Source organism: Macaca fascicularis, chromosome 16, assembly GCF_037993035.2.
Source record: "Macaca fascicularis isolate 582-1 chromosome 16, T2T-MFA8v1.1".
Lineage (NCBI taxonomy): Eukaryota > Metazoa > Chordata > Mammalia > Primates > Cercopithecidae > Macaca > Macaca fascicularis.
In genome coordinates this window covers 16,355,902-16,375,153 of record NC_088390.1, presented here as the reverse complement: position 1 = coordinate 16,375,153, position 19,252 = coordinate 16,355,902, and the positions used below count along the sequence as shown (strand labels likewise).

At 46.7% G+C, this 19,252-nt stretch overlaps 1 protein-coding gene across 4 annotated transcripts in view; it reads left to right on the top strand.

Annotated features, from left to right (window-relative positions):
• Positions 1-19,252, top strand: part of PIGL (phosphatidylinositol glycan anchor biosynthesis class L) — a 113,047-nt gene that overhangs the window by 68,835 nt on the left and 24,960 nt on the right. For all 4 annotated transcript variants that reach the window (XM_005582977.5, XM_005582976.5, XM_045376265.3 and 1 more), the window contains exon 3: positions 13,504-13,594. In XM_005582977.5, coding sequence (XP_005583034.2) covers positions 13,504-13,594 — 91 coding nt within the window. The remainder of the gene's footprint in view (positions 1-13,503; positions 13,595-19,252) is intronic.

The window sequence follows — 19,252 nt, the reverse complement described above, 5'->3', positions numbered from 1 at the left end:
AGAAAAACACAACGTTATTTTAATGAACTCTTTCAGCCTGGCTTGTTTCCTGAACATTAAGGTCTAGGGCGGGGCTTAGAGTTTGGGGCCTTTTCCAGAGGTATTAACACTGTGTTTGCTAAGTACACCTCAGGGAAGGAGTCGTCGGGCTTGTACGTGTCACACTTAAAGACTGGCAAGAGTTGGCTTCTTCTGTTGTATTCTTAGCTTCCAAAATAGTAGTCTCTTTCTCCTCAGAGTCAGACGCGCGGTGCCGTCATATTCATGAGGTGCCTCGTGTGCTTCAATAGCCACTGACTGATGGTACCGTGAACCTGCCTGGATTCTCACCTCTTCCCCTGCCCATCTCTCCTTCCCTCAGCAAACTGCTCAGCCTACAGCGGCCCGAACTCTGCCTCTAAGCTTCCCAAGGGAAGGGACCATGACTTGTATTCATGTTTATATCCCTAAAACTCAGCCCTATGTTTGGCACATAGTGTGTGCTTAGTCCAGATCACTTAAATATACAATGATTTCATTATCTCGGAGCCCCGCTCTGGTGGTGTGGGTCCCTGGGGACCCCTCCAGATGCCTTTCTCCAGCCACGGCTGTGCAGGCACCCAGAAGCCTCAGGCTGGTTCCAGCTCACAGTCCCTCGCCTCAGGCCCACACTGCTCCTCCTGCTGTCTGCCCCAGGACTTGCCATTGCTCTGGGGTCCCCAAGCGGGCTCAACTCGGAAAGATTAGAGAGCTAACAGCCTATGGAGATAAGTACTTCCTTCTTTATCTTCCTGGGAAGATGGACATTTGTAAGATGATTTTCTTACATCTTTCAGACAGTCTCGTGGGATCACAGCAGCCAGTGCCCCTAAGTAGGGCCACATCAATAGAGCATCCCTGCTTCCCTGCCTTCTCCATCTGTCAGTGGCTTCTGCTCCTGGGGTCGCAGTCCCCAGTAAAGTACACACTAAGCTGAGGCCTTCTTCCTAGGGGAACTGAGACTTGAATACATTCAGAGCCCTTTAAGAAGTTCTCTCACAGACTTATTTTTGTTTTCAAAATTCAATTCCTCTAAATATATTTCTGTTCCTCTTTCGTCTGAGTCTCATTCTTTTTGACTGAGAAGTCAGAAGCAAAATTAAAGTTTAGTGACTAGGGTTTTTTTGTCCTGTTATACGTTGACATTCCTTACTGTGGGTGTATCTGTGCTTTCTTTGCTGTTACTCTGAACATGCCCAAAAAAACTCTTGTGTTATCTTTAGCATTTTTCATAAGCCACAATTCAGGAAGTTAGAGAAATTGCTCCCTGGTGCAGAGCAACAGAACTGCCGACCTCTTTCTGCTCCAATTGCAGTGAAAGTGATATCTCTCTGCCTGAGCTGACGTTGGCCTTTAGGCTTCCCTAATTATTTCCTTAGGATAGATTTCCAGAAACACAGGGTCAAAGGGCACAGATATTCACATCTAGGCAAGTTGCCTTCTTCTTGAGATGCAACAATTTAAACTCATACCAGCAGTATATAACGGTGCCCCTTTCTCTGTGTCTTTCTCCAACACAGACATCTTGCTTTAATCTGGCATTTCTTTGATTCTTTCTGAGAAGCAGAAGGAATATATGTTGGCAGTTTGCATTTCTTCTTTTCTAAATTGCCTGTTTTCTTTTTATTTATTTATTTATTTATTTATTTATTTATTTATTGAGACGAAGTCTCACTCTTGTTGCCTAGGCTGGAGTGCAGTGGTGCAGTCTCGGCTCACTGCAGCCCCCGCCTCCTGGGTTGAGGCTATTCTCCTGCCTCAGCCTTCCGAGTAGCTGGGATTACAGGTGCCTGCCACCACACCCGGCTAATTTTTGTATTTTTAGTAGAGACGGGGTTCTCCGTGTTGGCCAGGCTGGTCTCGAACTCCCGACCTCAGGTGATCCACCCACCTCGGCCTCCCAAAGTGCTGGGATTACAGGTGTGAGCCACTGCACCTGGCTAAACATTCTTTAATAGGTCTCTTTAATGTTTTAAGTAGTCCTCAGATTTTCTCTGTGAACCCTCTTGAAAGTTTTGCCTTTTATTCTCAGTTCTCTTTTGCTGGCTTCTTATCAGGAAACACCACCTAACTGATTTGGGATGTAAAGTGATGGAGGGCAAAGACCATCTCTGTATTCGAAGGTCTAGGTGCAAGGTACAACCTTACCAGATATTTCAGAGCTTGCCTTTTATCATTTCTGAGCTGAGAAGGCCAGGTGAGATAAACCCTTTGGACTGGAATTCTGATTTGAGATGTAAAGTGATGGAGTGCAAAGACCACAGGTCTCTGTATTCGAAGGTTTAGGTGCAAGGTACAACCTTACCAGATATTTCACAGCTTGCCTTTTATCATTTCTGAGCTGAGAAGGCCAGGTGAGATAAACCCTTTGGACTGGAATTCTGAAAGGAGAGCAATATGTCAACAAAGGAGGATTCGGCAACTGCCTGATGCAATCTCTAGTTATCTTCGTCCTGCACCAGCAGTATATGATGCTATCTCATCTAGCTCCATTCTTCAGATTCGTCATCTCTCCTTTACTTGGATAAAACCTGGCCGGAAACTTGGCTTCAGTCCTCCATATCCATCTGTTTTAGGCAGACTTAACTCAGCTTTACATCTTTGCAAACTTACCCACGCACATCAGTATCTGAGAAATTTCCATACTCTTTGATTAAAATTGCAATAAAAGTCACAAAGGACCTTGCTTAAAATGAAAGGAAGTTTCTAGGAACTCTAAGCTCAGTAACTTTACGACCATTCCCTGTACAGCTGCAAAGGTCTGGATTTGAAAAGTCACAGGCAGCAAGGGAAGTGCACTAGAATACCTGTCTTTTGTTGGAGCAAATCCATTGCCTGGTTCATGCCTATGTCACATAGGGAGGGAAATGCCAGACTTTTCTTTTTTTAAAAAAAAAGACAGAGTTTCGCTCTTGTTGTCCAGGCTGGAGTGCAGTGGCACGATCTTAGCTCACTGCAACCTCCGCCTCCTGGGTTCAAGCGATTCTCCTGCCTCAGCCTCCCAAGTAACTGGGATTACAGGCGCCCACCACCACGCCTGGCTAATTTTGTATTTTAAGTAGAGATGGGGTTTCTCCTTGTTGGTCAGGCTGGTCTCAAACTCTTGACCTCAGGTGATCCGCCCACCTTGGCCTCCCAAAGTGCTGGGATTACAGGTGTGAGCCACCACACCCAGCCTTCTTTTTTTCTTTGTTTTTTTTGGGGGGTTTTGTTTGTTTGTTTGTTTGTTTGTTTTTTGAGACTCGCTTTGTTGCCCAGGCTGGAATGCAGTTGCTCACTGCAACATCCGCCTCCTGGGTTCAAGTGATTCTCCTGCCTCAGCCTCCAGAGTAGCTGGGACTACAGGCATGTGCTACTACACCCGGCTAATTATTGTATTTTTACTAGAGATGGGGTTTCAACATGTTAGCCAGGCAGGTCTCAAACTCTTGACCTCAAGTGATCCGCCCCCCGCTCCCGGGCCTCCCAAAGTGCTGGGATTACAGGAGTGATCTGTCCTCTCCCCTCCCCTCCCCTCCTCTCCCCTTTCCTCCCCTCCCCTTCCCTTCCCTCTCTTTTGAGACAGGGTCTCATTCTGTTGCCCAGGCTGCAGTGCAGTGGTGTGATTACGGTTCACTGCAGTCTTGATCTCCCAGGCTCAAGTGATCCTTATACCTCAGCCTCCCAAGTAGCTAGGACTACAGGTGCATGCCACTGACCTGGCTAATTTTTATAATTTATTTTTTGTAGAGATGGGATCTCGCTATGTTGCCCAGGCTGGTCTTGAACTCCTGTGCTCAAGTGATCCTCCCATTTTGGCCTCCCAAAGTGCCGAGATGACAGGTGTGAGCCACCATACATGGCCCCCAGATATTCTTTAAGTGTAAAGCTTGACTGCTCTTTGAGGCTTGACTTATGCTTTCAAATTGGTTTTGAATTACATACAAGTAATTTCCAAGGAGGAGCGTCAGTTAACAAGATAAAATTGTGGTCTTTACCATATGTGCATTCTTTTATATTCTCAGTTGGCCCCATTAGTGCTTGTATAAGTCCACATGTACTAAGTAAATCTCTTTTAACCAGTTCTTTCCAACTGTGGAAAGAAGTAAATTATATGGGGCTGGGCATGGTGGCTCGTGCCTGTAATCCCAGCACTTTGGGAGCCCAAGGTGGGCAAATCACTTGAGGTCGGAAGTTTGAGAACAGCCTGGCCAATATGGTGAAACCCCATTTTCATTAAAACTACAAAAATTAGTCGGGCGTGGTGGTGGGTGCCTGTAGTCCCAACTACTCAGGAGGCTGAAGAAGGAGAATTGCTTGAACCCAGGAGACAGAGGTTGCAGTGAGCTGAGATGGCACCACTGCACTATAGCCTGGGCAACAGAGCGAGACGCTGGCTCAAAAAAAAAAAAAAAAGAAGAAGAAGTAAATGATATGGATTTTTCAGAGAGCTTACAAGGATAAGAGAATAGGACTTGGCTGGATGCGGTGGCTCATGCCTGTAATCCCAGCACTTTGGGAGGCAGAGGAGGGTGTATCACCTGAGGTCAGGAGTTTGAGACCAGCTTGACCAACGTGGTGAAACCCCGTCTCTACAAAAGCACAAAAATTAGCCAGGCATGATGGCGGGTGCTCCATCTCAAAAAAAAAAAAAGAAGGAAAAGGAAAAAAGAAAATAAGGCTGAGGCAGGAGGATCGCTTGATACCGGGAGTTAAAGACTAGCTGGGCAACATAGCAAGACCCCATGGCTATAAAATTTAAAAAGGATTAAAAAGCAGACAATATTAAAATACCTTAGATTTTTCAAAGTAATGGAGCTCTTTTTTTTTTTTTTTTTTTTGAAATGGAGCCTTGCTCTGTCACCCAGACTGGAGTACAGTGACATGATCTTGGCTTACTGCAACCTCAACCTCCCAGGTTCAAGCGATTTTCCTGCCTCAGCCTCCCGAGTAGCTGGGATTACAGGCGTGCACCACCATATCTAGCTAATTTTTTGACTTTTAGTAGAGACGTGTTTCACCGTGTTGGCCAGGCTGGTCTCGAATTCCTGATGTCAGGTGATCCACCCACCTCAGCCTCCCAAAGTGCTGGGATTACAGGCATGAGCCAACATCTCGGGCTGGAATGGAGCTCTTGATATAAATTGTACTTATTAGTTTTTCCTTTCAGCCTATAAAATGTACAAATCTCTCTCTTTTTAAAAAAAAAAAAAAGCACTCCTTTGATGCTGTACCCCTTGCAAGTTAACACACTTTCCATCTACTCTTCATAGCAGAGTTCTTACAAGAGAGATCCACACATGTGCTTTTCATTTCACCATTGACTCAGAAGTTACATTTATGATTTTATCACAAAGAAGTATTGAGAAAGGCGTACAAAGAGTTATGGATAAGGATGCTCATTACAACCTTTTTACAATACTAAAAAACTGGATACAACCTAAATAACTGATGATAGGGAAGCTTTAAAAAATTATGGCATCTGTAAATGAGAATTTGGCTGTGCTGCAAATAGCAGATGACCCACAGTAACTGAGGTAGGAGGAGGGGTGCTGTCCGGGACCGTGTGATGGCTCACTCCCCAGAGTCCTTGCAGGTTTTCTCCTTTTTCATTACTCTGCTGTGTCTGACTTCATACCTAAGATTACTTCACAGACCAAGAGGGCTTCTCCTGTTCTAGTTATCAGGAAGAGGGACGAGACAAAGAAAACTGGGGCAAATGGCATTCACCAACTGTCTCTTAAGGAAGCATCCAAAAACTGACTTACAACATGTTTATCTAGGGTAGAATTGTTACTCTATTATAGAAGACAGAAACAATACTTGGACCTAGGCCTTGAGCTGATTAGGATTGAACTTTAGGCAAATAACAACTCAGATAGTTGGTCTAAAAGGAGTTTTTTCTACATTTATCTGTTTGAAATTTCCCAGCATTAAATTTTATATTTTCCTATATCGAGGGGAAGGGGTTCTATTAGGATATTTTGCCCTTTTGCCCAGTGTGTACACTTTTTACCCCTAATCTGTTTTATAAAATTGCAATCTTTCAGCCGGGCGCAGTGGCTCATGCCTGTAATGCCAGCACTTTGGGAGGCTGAGGCGGGCGGATCGCGAGGTCAGGAGATCGAGACCATCCTGGCTAACACAGTGAAACCCCATCTCTACTAAAAATACAAAAACAAAATTAGCCGGGCATGGTGGCGGGCACCTGTAGTCCCAGCTACTCGGGAGGCTGAGGCAGGAGAAAGGCGTGAACCCGGGAGGCAGAGGTTGCAGTGAGCCGAGATCACACCACTGCACTTCAGCCTGGGCGACAGAGGCAGACTCCATCTCAAAAAAAAAAAAAAAAGAAAAAGAAAAAGAAAATTGCAATCTTTCAAACATCTTGCTTACATGCATCAGCCCCCAGTGGCTGGTATAATTGCCTTTGGTTCATCCAAATACAGGGTACTTCTATCAAGCAACTGGTGCTTATTAAACCCCCAAACACGGCCGGGCGCGGTGGCTCAAGCCTGTAATCCCAGCACTTTGGGAGGCCGAGACGGGCGGATCACGAGGTCAGGAGATCGAAACCATCCTGGCTAACACGGTGAAACCCCGTCTCTATTAAGAAATACAAAAAAAAAACTAGCCGGGCGAGGTGGCGGGCGCCTGTAGTCCCAGCTACTCGGGAGGCTGAGGCCGGAGAATGGCGTGAACCCGGGAGGCGGAGCTTGCAGTGAGCTGAGATCCGGCCACTGCACTCCAGCCTGGGCGACAGAGCGAGACTCCGTCTCAAAAAAAAAAAAAAAAAAAAAACCCAAACACTCTTCCTTGCATAGGGTAGAAGCACAATTACTAATTGTTTATTTTAAAAACTTGTTCATTTACTTGAGTTGTGCAATGTACCACCTAAGAAATAGAAGAATAAGGAACAGGCCTAGTCTTATATTTTAACTTTAGCTGAAGAGACACACAAAACAACAGAAAATAATAGAATACTATTCGAATCAGGTACGAAGTCGGGTAGTTTGAGCTATAGTTGGTAGAGGAGTTCAGTGAAGGTTTTTAAATACAAGAAAGGTGTGTAGTAAAGAATTTGGCCTTGCTTCTTGGTAAAGGAGGGAAACTGGGTTCTTTAGTGTGTTCTCACAGCCATGTGTCACTACACACTTGTTCATTTGTGTCTTCACCTTTCCTGATGCATTTTAAAGCATGTGTATAGTATGCAGTTTTGCCTAATAAAGTATTTCATAGAAAAAAAAATTTTTTTTAAAAAGAATTTGGCCTTGCCCAATGAGAGATCTGGTCTCTGACTTTTGGGAGGTTATCTGTGTCATACCTGATAGCCGTGTCTTTGCTCTGTGAGGGAAGCTCGTTTGGAGAAAGGCTCACAGGAACAGGTGTTGCTCCATGCTTTTCTTTCAGTTGGTCCACCTCCTGATAGTGGGTGAGGTCAATCATTTGCTTATGACACAGTTCTAAACTTACGAGTTGGAAGGACTCTCAGGCAGTCATCAGGTGCATCCCAGAATTATTTTATCTTTACTGATGATGCAGCTCCTGCCATGGTCACATGGAAAGCAGGGGAGCTAGAACTCGGGTTCTGTGTCATCCTACCCCATGTTCTCTCTGCCACATCACATTGCCTGCTGGTGACACTGGACCATTGTAATCATGGACAGTACTCTGTCCTTGAGCTTCTGGGGTGAAGTTGGCTATTAACCTTTGCCATGTCTCCCTTCGCTGGCCTTGAATCCTGATTGCCCTGTGGTGCCCCCATGTCCCCCACTACGGTGCTCCCCGCTGCCCTCTATAACCAAGCACATGGCGGGTTATTGCTTTTCCATAAAGTTGGAAAACTCTTAGACAGTGAGAGGCAGGTGGCCAGACTGCTGCTGTCCTTTGAAGGTTTAGGGTCAAGATTGAGCAGCAATTGAAAGTAAGTATCAATTGAACACTTGCTGTGAGTAAGACGTCGCCTCAATCTTACACCTTTGCTCTTTTCCAATGGAAACTACAGTTTCCAGGCTCCCATGTCCATTGGCTTCTGGAGAGGTTTGACCAGTAGATGGCAATGATGGATGACTAGGAGGTAGCAGAGGGAAGAACAAGGTATTTCCCCCACCCTCCACCCTAAGTGACATGTCCATCAGCAGGTTGGTATTTTCCCTGACATCAGGCTAGTTCTCCTGACATCTAGTTCCCACCACTGCTCCCCTTCCATGGCTCTGGTGTCCCATCTTAGAGGCGGTGGTGCCCTTCTGCTGTTGCCAGTCTCTGCGTTGTTTCACTGTTTGGCCTCTCAGCTCTTCCCATACAGTGAGTGGGTAAACAGATTTCTGTATTAAATTCCTTCTGAAATACCTGGTGGTCTCTATTTACTTGGCTAGACCTTGACTGATGAATGGCTCATGTAACATCGTCCATCAGGGGACTTATGATAGGTTGGAGAGTAAAGAATTAAATATATGTAGCCTGTAATCCCAGCACTTTGGGAGGCTGAGGTGGGTGGATCATCTGAGGTCAGGAGTTCTAGACCAGGCTGGCCAACATGGTGAAACCCTGTCTCTACTGAAAATACAAAAACTAACCGGGTGGCCGGGCGCGGTGGCTCAAGCCTGTAATCCCAGCACTTTGGGAGGCCGAGACGGGCGGATCACTAGGTCAGGAGATCGAGACCATCCTGGCGAACACGGTGAAACCCCGTCTCTACTAAAAAATACAAAAAACTAGCCGGGCGAGGCGGCGGGCGCCTGTAGTCCCAGCTACTCGGGAGGCTGAGGCAGGAGAATGGCGTAAACCCGGGGGGCGGAGCTTGCAGTGAGCTGAGATACGGCCACTGCACTCCAGCCCGGGCGACAGAGCCAGACTCCGTCTCAAAAAAAAAAAAAAAAAAACAAACAACAAAAAAAAAAACTAACCAGGCATGGTGTTGCATGCCTGTAATCCCAGCTACTGATGGGCTGAGGCAGGAGAATCGCTTGAACCCAGGAGGCGGAGGTTGCAGTGAGCTGAGATCATGTCGCTGCACTCCAACCTGGGTGACAGAGCAAGACTCTGTCTCAAAAAAAAAAAAAAATATATATATATATATGTGTGTGTGTGTGTGTGTGTGTATGTGTGTGTGTATATATATATATGTAAAATACTAGTAAAATAAAATGTAGAGATTCCATACATGTACTAAAAATCACCGAGTTATTAGCTGGGCTTGGTGGCTGACACCTGTAATCTCAGCTACTTGGGAGGCTGAGATGGGAGGATCACTTGAGCCTGGAGGTCAAGGCTCCAGTGAGCTGTGCTTGTACCACCGCATTCTAGCCTGGGTGACAGAGCAAGTATCTGTCTCAAAAAAATAAAATATCAGCCAGGCGTGGTGGCTCACGCCTGTAATCCCAGCACTTTGGGACGCCAAGGTGGGTGGATCACAAGGTCAGGAGTTTGAGACTGGCCTGGCCAATATGGTGAAACCCTGTCTCTACTAAAAATACAAAATTAGCCGGGCATGGTGGCGCACGCCTGTAATCCCAGCTACTTGGGAGGCTGAGGCAAGAGAATCACTTGAACCCGGGAGGCAGAGGTTACAGTGAACCAAGATGGTGACATTGCACTCCAGCCTAGGCAACAAGAGTAAAACTCTGTCTCAAAAATAAATAAATAAAATAAAATATTCAGGAGAAAATAATGAAAAATGAAAAATGAGTAGATTAGTGATCTCCAAACATTTTTATCACACTCCCCTAATGGCAAGAAACAACATTTGAGCTTGCACCTCCATATTTATGTACTTATTTACTCAAATTATATACATGTTAACCCCGTTCGTATATGATGCCTTATAAAATAGCTACAAAATATAGATTTAAACAGAAAAACAGGTAAATAGAAGTCCTGGTGATTCATTGCTTTACCTCAGTGAGTCATCTTACACATCTCCTGTGGTGCCTACCCCACTTTGAAATCATCAACCGCAATAGAAGTGGCCATCAAAGAGCTCTGCAAGGGACTGCAAGAAAGAAGGACTGGGGGCTGGGCGCGGTGGCTCACACCTGTAATCCCAACACTTTGGAAGACCGAGGTGGGTGGATTACAAGGTCAGGAGTTTGAGACCAGCCTGTCCAATATGGTAAAACCCTGTCTCTACTAAAAATACAAAAATTAGCTGGGCATGGTGGCAGGTGTCTGTAGTCCCAGCTACTGGGGAGGCTGAGGCAGGAGAATAACTTGAACCTAGGAGGCAGATGTTGCAGTGAGCTGAGATTGCCCCACTGCACTCCAGCCTGGGCTACAGAGTGAGACTCCGTCCCAAAAAAAAAAAAAAAAAAAAGGACTGGGGAGTTCTTTCTTTTTTTTTTTTAAAGGGGGGTTTAAATTAGGCTAATGCAGCAATAACAGCCACGATTTTGATGTTTACACATTTCTTTACAGTTCTTGGAGTCTCACTCCATGGCCCAGGCTGGAGTGCAGTGGCGCAGTCTCAGCTTACTGCAAGCTCCGCCTCCCAGGTTCATGCCATTATCCTGCCTCAACCTCCTGAGTAGCTGGGACTACAGGCACCCGCCACCACGCCCAGCTAATTTTTTTTGCATTTTTAGTAGAGACGGGATTTCACTGTATTAGCCAGGATGGTCTCGATCTCCTGACCTTGTGATCCACCCGCCTCAGCCTCCCAAAGTGCTGGCATTACAGACAGTTCTTAAATGCTTTCTGACCTGTGTTATCTCATTGACCCCTTCAAATAATGAGAAAGGAAGTGAATCAAAATAGGATATAGATTGGGGAAAACTTGAATGCCTGACCAGAGGAGTTTGGACTTAATCATAAAAGTGATGATGCGTTATCAGATGTGTCACATCACAGAGCAGATATTTACAGTTCAAAGTCCCTCCCTAAATGATTGGCCTCACCCACAATGACTGGGTGGAGCCACCGAAAGAAAGGCATGGAGCAACACTTGTTCCTGCATCACCCCTCAAAAAAGCAGATCCCAGTTCTCTGAAGATAAATGAAAGGCAGCCATGAACTTCCCCCTCTTTGAGGTTTATCTTTCAGCACGTTAGAACCTCAGAACAACAGAGAATTAGTAGGCTTAGCCAACTATCCTCCTATCCTTTCTCTCGTGTGCTAACATTCCATATACTATTACTGGTGTATTCTCTCTCCAAAATGATGCCTTGGTACATTTATGTGGACCTCTCAGCCGGGAGTATGTATGTAGCTGTTGTCACTCCAAGACATTTTCTCTGTGCCCTGTGTCTATTTCTCCTTCAGCTGCCTGAGCTCAGGGGGTTATGTTTTACACATCATATTCAGCTCCATATCCAGGAAGCAAAACTGGACTTTGTCCTGATCCCACTTTATCCCTTTCTCCCAATCCTGTCCCCCACCTGCTGAGCTGCCCGTCCTGCTCACTGCAGGAGCACTATGAGAACCACCTGGAGTGGCCGACGGGATAGGGCTTTGAAAAGTACAAAGCTGCCCTCTGCAGTAAACACCCTAAAGAAGAGGTCCTCAACCCCCAGGCTTCAGACCAGTACACGTCCCTGGCCTGTTAGGAACCAGGCAGCACAGCAGGAGGTGAGTGGCGGGCAAGCAAGCATTACTGCCCCAACTCTGCCTCCTGTCAGATCAGTGGTGGAATTAGATTCTCATAGGAGCGCAAACGCTATTTTGAACTCCACATGCGAGGGATCTAGGTTGCACACCCCTATGAGAATCTAATGCCTCCCACCCCTGTCCGTGGAAAAAGTATCTTCCATGAAACTGGTCCCTGGTGCCAAAAAGGTTGGGGACCACTGCCATAAGTGGTTGGTAAATGAACCAGCTGAAGCAAAGGAAATAATGACATTATTTATTGCTGAGGCTCATGTCATTTTTGTGCTGAAAAACCTCCTGTGACTCTCCTTTGCCCAAAGTTCGAAAGGGGGCCAGTTAATGACCTTTGTCCATAGGGAAGTGATAACAACCTGCCTGGTAGGGAGCAGAGCCCATGTCCTCTCAGCAGCATTATGGGTGTTGCTGTAGGACCTGACCAAAAGAGAGATAGGTATCAGTTTATAAGATTATTAATAATATTTTCAAAAAAGGGGGCCAAAGTAGGCCTTGGTCTCATATCAGGTGACACCATAGATCAAAGCACAAAAAAGAGACAGGAAGGATTTCAGCAGGTTGGAGAAGGAGATAGATAGGCCTGTGGTGTGGCCAGGTGGAGACACAGATAAGTTGCAGTTTATTCTGGTAAAGACTTTTGTACCTAACATGCAGCAAGCCCCAGTCCTGATGGAGGGGGGATGTAGCCAGCTCCCTACTGCTAAAGCATTTTGGCTTTGCAGGCAAAACCTGCATTCAAAATCTAACTCTAACAGTCTTGCAAACAAGCTACTTAACTTCATTGATAAAGGCTCTGTCAAAGGCCAGGCATGATGGTTCACACCTCTAATCCCAGCACTTTGGGAGGCTGAGGCAGGCAGATCACCTGAGGTCAGGAGTTCAAGACTAGTCTAGCCAACATGGTGAAACTTCATCTCTACTAAAAATACAAAAAAGTAGCTGGGTGTGGTGACGGGCACCTGTAATCCCAGCTACTTGGGAGGCTGAGTAGGAGAACTGTTGGAACCCAGGAGGTGGAGGTTACAGTGAGCTAAGATCACGCCACTACATTGCAGCCTGGGCAACAGAGCAAGACTCAGTCTCAGGGAAAAAAAAAAAAAATTAGCCAGGGGTGGTGGTATATGCCTGTAATCCCAGCTACTCGGGAGACTGAGGTGGGAGAATTGCTTGAACCCAGGAGGCGGAGGTTGCAGTGAGCCACTGTACTCCAGCCTAGGTGACGGAGCAGTAATTCTAGCACTTTGGGAGGCCGAGGTTGGGCCGATCACCTGAGATCAGGAGTTCGAGACCAGGCTGGCCAACATGGTGAAACCCCATCTCTACTAAAAATACAAAAATTAGCCGGGCATGGTGGTGGGTGCCTGCAATCCCAGCTACTCAGGAGGCTGAGGCAGGAGAATCGCTTGAACCCAGGAGGCAAAGATTGTAGTGAACCGAGATCTCACCACTGTACTCCAGCCTGGGTGACAGAGGGAGACTCCATCTCAAAAAAAAAAAACTCCATCAAAAGGTGTTCATGAGGTTAATGAAATAACATATCTTTGTACTTTTTATTAAAGTACTGTTACTATTATTCTCATAAAGTGCATATCATCATGCCTTGTGCTCAAGTTCATTTTTAACACATTTGTCTCCCCAACTTGCAAACAGAGCCTTATCTCGTTGATATTGTTTCTTCCCCTCAGCAATAAGCATAAAGCTCCAAAAGTGTGTTGTGTGGAATTGTGCATTAATTTCTAGTTGTCTCATGTTTGTGAATTTCACCTTAACTGAAATCTGAGGAAGCTTAAGGGCAGGGACCCCTTACCCCCAATGTAATTATCAGAAAACCGGGCATGCACCTACTTACTGGAGCTTAGGGAGAAGGTTGCGCCTGATTAGAAAAGGTGTTCAAGTTGTGCTTCTCCCTTGTAGGGATTTCCCAGATGACCCAGGTGTGCAGTGGGACACAGAGCATGTGGCCAGCGTCCTCCTCCAGCACATAGAAGTGAATGGCATCAATCTGGTAAGGGGACAGCTCCCTGAATGGAAAGCCTGAGGTCTTGGTCCCATTCACACCAGGTGGTTTCTGTAATTTTTCCTGTGGCTGCCCTCCCACTTCCAGTCCTTCTCCAGGGCCACTCTCTAAGGAGGCCAGAACTTCCAATGCTCACTGTTAAACCTACTGAGGAACAAACATGCCTTTTGATATCTTTACTATCTTTTGTGAGACTGAATAACTAAATTATCAATGCTCAGATAGAGGCAGAAGTTTTTTCTAAACTGTGCCCTCCTTAACACCCTCAAGCCCCTGCGTTGGTCCTGACACCTAAAAACTCAGGTCTCCCATAGCCTGCCCAATGATTCTCATTTATACAAAACTTCACCTCACTGTTTACCAAGCATTTTCACAGAATATCATCTTAACTTTAAAAGTAAACTTTGTGGCTGGATGCGGTGGCTCATGCCTGTAATCCCAGCACATTGGTAGGCCGAGTTGGACAGATCACCTAAGTCGGGAGTTCCAGACCAGCCTGGCCAGCATGGTGAAACCCCGTCTCTATTAAAAATACAAAAATTAGCCGGGTGTGGTTGTGTGTGCCTGTATCGCAGCTACTTGGGAGGCTGAGGCTCGAGAATCACTTGAACTTGGGAGGCAGAGGTTGCAGTGCGCAAAGATTCTGTTACTGCACTCCATCCTGGGCGGCAGAGCAAGACTCTGTCTCAGAAATTTAAAAAAAAAAGTAGGGCCGGGCGCGGTGGCTCAAGCCTGTAATCCCAGCACTTTGGGAGGCCAAGACGGGCGGATCACGAGGTCAGGAGATCAAGACCATCCTGGCTAACACAGTGAAACCCCGTGTCTACTAAAAATAATACAAAAAACTAGCCGGGCGAGGTGGCGGCGCCTGTAGTCCCAGCTACTCGGGAGGCTGAGGCAGGAGAATGGCGTAAACCCAGGAAGCGGAGCTTGCAGTGAGCTGAGATCCGGCCACTGCACTCCAGCCTGGGTGACAGAGCAAGACTCCGTCTCAAAAAAAAAAAAAAAAAAAAAAGTAAAATTCTCAGTTTACGTTGAAGAAACAGGTTTTGCAGAGGCCAAGCAGCTTGTCCAAGGTAAGCAAGTGGTGGTGAAGCTAGGATTTTTAAGCGTTGATTTCTTCATTCCAAAAAAACCATGAGAATGCATTTATACCCACTAAGGAAGAAAATTTTACATGCAATTAGAGCAATAGCAGAGATTCGTATTTACTGCAAAGGTGGACAAGCCAAGCAACACCAGTCTCAGCTCTTCTAGGATCAGCAGGACTGCTTAGCCCATAGTCAATTTTAAAGCTGCCAAGGAGGCTTACTGTCTCAAAAAATATATAGTAATCCTTCATGAGATAATACCTAAAATTCCACATTTAAAGCCTCACTCATTTGGCTTGAGTTTTGATTAAGTTCTCATTAAACATGAATCCTGCTGGCAGAGAAACATATGAGGCTTTTTTTTTTTTTTTTTTTTTTTTTTTTTTTTTTTTTTTAGGCACAGGTTGTCCCTCTGTTGCCCAAGCTGGAGTGCAGTGGCTGCCTCAGCCTCCCAAGTAGCTAGGACTATAGGCACATACCATCATGTCCAGGTAAATTTTTTTTTTCTTTTTTTCTTTTTTTTTCCTGAAATGGAGTCTCCCTCTATCGCCCAGGCTGGAGTGCAGTGGCGGGATCTTGGCTCACTGCAACCTCCGCCTCCTGGGTTCAAGTGATTCTCCTGCCTCAGCCTCCCGAGTAGCTGGAACTACAGATGAGTTCCACCACGCCAGGCTAATTTTTGTTTTTTGTTTTTTGGTTTTTGGTTTTTTTTGAGACGGAGTCTCGCTCTGTCTCCCAGGCTGGAGTGCAGTGACCGGATCTCAGCTCACTGCAAGCTCCGCTTCCCGGGTTTAATGCCATTCTCCTGCCTCCCTCCTGAGTAGCTGGGACTACAGGCGCCCACCACCTCGCCCAGCTCGTTTTTTGTATTTTTTAGTAGAGACGGGGTTTCACTGTGTTAGCCAGGATGGTCTCAATCTCCTGACATTGTGATCCACCGGTCTCGGCCTCCCAAAGTGCTGGGATTACAGGCTTGAGCCACCGCGCCCGGCAATTTTTGTATTTTTAGTAGAGATGGAGTTTCACCATGTTGGTCAGGCTGGTCTCAAACTCCTGACCTCGTGATCCACCCACCTCGGCCTCCCAAGTGCTGGGATTACAGGCGTGAGCCACCACACCCAGGCAATTTTTAATTTTTTTTTTTTTTTTTTTTTTTGAGACGGAGTCTTGCTCTGTCACCCAGGCTGGAGTGCAGTGGCCGGATCTCAGCTCACTGCAAGCTCCGCCTCCCGGGTTTACGCCGTTCTCCTGCCTCAGCCTCCCGAGTAGCTGGGACTACAGGCGCCCGCCACCTCGCCCGGCTAGTTTTTTTGTATTTTTTAGTAGAGACGGGGTTTCACCGTGTTAGCCGGGATCGTCTCTCGATCTCCTGGCCTCGTGATCCGCCCGTCTCGGCCTCCCAAAGTGCTGGGATTACAGGCTTGAGCCACCGCGCCCGGCCTTTTTTTTTTTTTTGAGATACAGTCTTGCTCTGTCGCCCAGGCTGGAGTGCAGTCGCAGGATCTCCACTCACTGCAAGTTCCACCTCCTGGGATCACACCATTCTCCTGCCTCAGCCTCCCGAGTAGCTGGGACTACAGGCGCCTGCCACCACGCCCGGCTAATTTTTTGTATTTTTAATAGGGAAGGGGTTTCCCTATATTAGCCAGGATGGTCTCGATCTCCTGACCTCATGATCCACCCACCTTGGCCTCCCAAAGTGCTGGGATTACAGGCATCAGCCACCATGCCCGGCCTAAATTTTTTTTTTAGTTACAGGATCTTGCTATGTTGGCCAGGCTGGTCTCCATCTCTTGGGCTCAAGCTATCCTCCCTCACTGGCCTCCCAAAGCACTGGGATTACAGGTGTGAGCCACTGCACCAGGTCCTGAGAGCAGATTTTCATTGATATATTGATTGAACTGTTTTTGTTTTCTAATGACAGAAATACAACTGAAATTTAGTACACAGAGGCCAAAACAGGCACTTAACTGACTCACCCTGAGTCACATAAAGGCTGAGCTACAGATGGGCCTCAGATACCCCGACCCTACCAGGACTCATCTCCATCTTGCTCTGCATGTTGGCTTTATTCCTTTTCCTGGCTGGAAAAATGGTCACTGGCAGCTTGCAGGCCCCACAATCTTGCTTACCCTTCCCAGAGGGTCTGAGCATGAAAGCAGTAGTGTTAGATCCATGGGCTTAGGAATAATGCCCAGCTGTGCTGACTGGGGCTTGCCTTGGTTCTCTTACTCCTCCTCTTCAGCCCACACAGTTGGAACTTCTCAGAGCCTCCACAGTCTAGATATGTAGACAGGGCTGAGGTTGGAAGTTGTCAGGGCCAGCCTGAAGTACCCCCTGGCACCTCATTTTCTATGCTAGTGGCTTCCCAGTCCCTAAATACTCTCTGTCCTCCCCTACTTCAGTGCACGAGAACTACTGGTCTTCAAGTTGCTCCTGCTGTAGGATACTCTCATCTTTTTTTTTTCCTGTGAGACGGAGTTTGACTCTGTCTCCGTACTGGAGTGCAGTGGCGTGACCTCAGCTCACTGCAACCTCTGACTCCCCAGTTCAAGCGATTCTCCTGCCTCAGCCTCCCGAGTAGCTTGGACTACAGGTGTGCGCCACCATGCCCAGATAATTTTTGTTTTTTTGGTAGAGATGGGGTTTCACAGTCTCTCAAAGTGCTGGGATTACAGGCGTGAGCCACTGCGCCCAGCCTACTAACAAATTTCTTGTGACACACTTGCTATTAATAAGGAAACTCAAGTTTACAGTACAGTTGAGAATGATTTCTCTGGCCTGCACTTAGTGCCATAGTAGAAGTATAAGATCATGCTAACACCGTGGCCAGTGTAGCTATAACTGGCCATCATTCGAGCTGAGCATGGGTTTCCATTCAGCCCAGAAGTTTCAACTGCACACAAGAGATGGTGGAACAGCAACACAGAAGCACAGACAGAGGTGTGGAGCACAGACTAAGCCACGGGGAGAGAGTTTCTCACCTGGGCTGAACCAGGATGAGAGCATAAGCTCTCCATCATCATCCAAAGCAAAACTGACTCTGCAGCCATCAATGCAGGAAACTGGGTTCTGTCTGGCCTCAGCTCTATAGTACTGCAGGAACATCACAAAGACCACAAGGAATAGCAGACAGGACAGAGCTTTGAAAAGTACGAAGGTGGCTGGGTGTGGTGGCTCACGCCTATAATCCTAGCACTTTGGGAGGCTGAGGTGGGAGGATCACTTGAGGCCAGGAGTTTATGACCAGCCTGGGCAATATAGCAAGACTCCATCTCTATTTTTAAATAAAATGAAATAAAATAAATGTTAAAAAGAAAAGTACAAAGCTACCATCCTTGGAAAGCAGCCTAGGGGGGTAGTAATGTCTTCTCTGGGTGTCAAGCAGGCTAGGTCCTGGGCCTCAACCCCTCTACCTCAACTTTCATCCAATATTTATTGAGTACTCAATATGGGACATTCACTATCAGTGGTGAACTGGCAATACAACAGTGAGCCAGAAGCACTTAGTCCTTGCTCCCATAGAGCAGGATGTGTCGGTGCGGCACTATTGCACATTTGAGACTGGAGAATTTGTTGTGGGGGTTGGCCTTGTGAATTGAAGGATGTTTAGCTGCATCCCTGGCCACTACCCACTAGATGTCAGTAGCAATCCCCCTCCTCAGTTGTCACAATCGAAACGTCTCTAGGCTGCATGCAATGGCTCACACCTGTAATTCCAACACTTTCAGAGGCTCAGGCAGGGGGTAGATCGCTTGAGACCAGCCTGGACAACACAGTGAGACCCTGCCTTTACAAAAAAATTTAAAAATTAGCTAGGTGTGGTAGCACACACTTATAGTCCCAGCTACTCAGAAGGCTGAGGCTGAGGTAGAAGAATCACTTGAGCCTGGGAGGTTGAGGCTGCAGTGAGCATGATCACGTCACTGCACTCCAGCCTAGGTGACAGAATGAGACCCTGTCTCAAAACAAAACAAAAAAACAAAAACCAGCTGGGCGCAGTGGCTCATGCCTGTAATCCCAGCACTTAGGGAGGCCGAGGCAGGCGGATCACGACATCAGGAGATCGAGACCATCCTGGCTAATGCAGTGAAACCCCGTCTCTACTAAAAACACAAAAAATTAGCCGGGCATGGTGGCAGGCGCCTGTCGTCCCAGCTACTTGGGAGGCCGAGGTAGGAGAATTGCGTGAACCCGGGAGGCAGAGCTTGCAGTGAGCTGAGATCGTGCCACTGCACTACTCCAGCCTGGGCAACAGAGCAAGACTGTGACTCAAAAAAAAAAACAAAAACCTCCAGAAGTTACCAAATGAGCCCGGGGCAAAACTACCCTAGGTGAGAACCAGTGTCTTAGAAACCAGAGCAGCCCCATAGTTACCTATTTATTGGGATCTGGGTAAGATTTTATTTGAACAAATACTTTTGCACTTCAGGAAAAAATAACAGTGGATGGAGTTTTGTAAAGAATGACAGGTGACATTGTCATGTACAAATTTGCAAAGTTCAGAGAGCTGAACATAATTTAGCTTAGCCCTACTTGCAACAGAAAGGGAGAA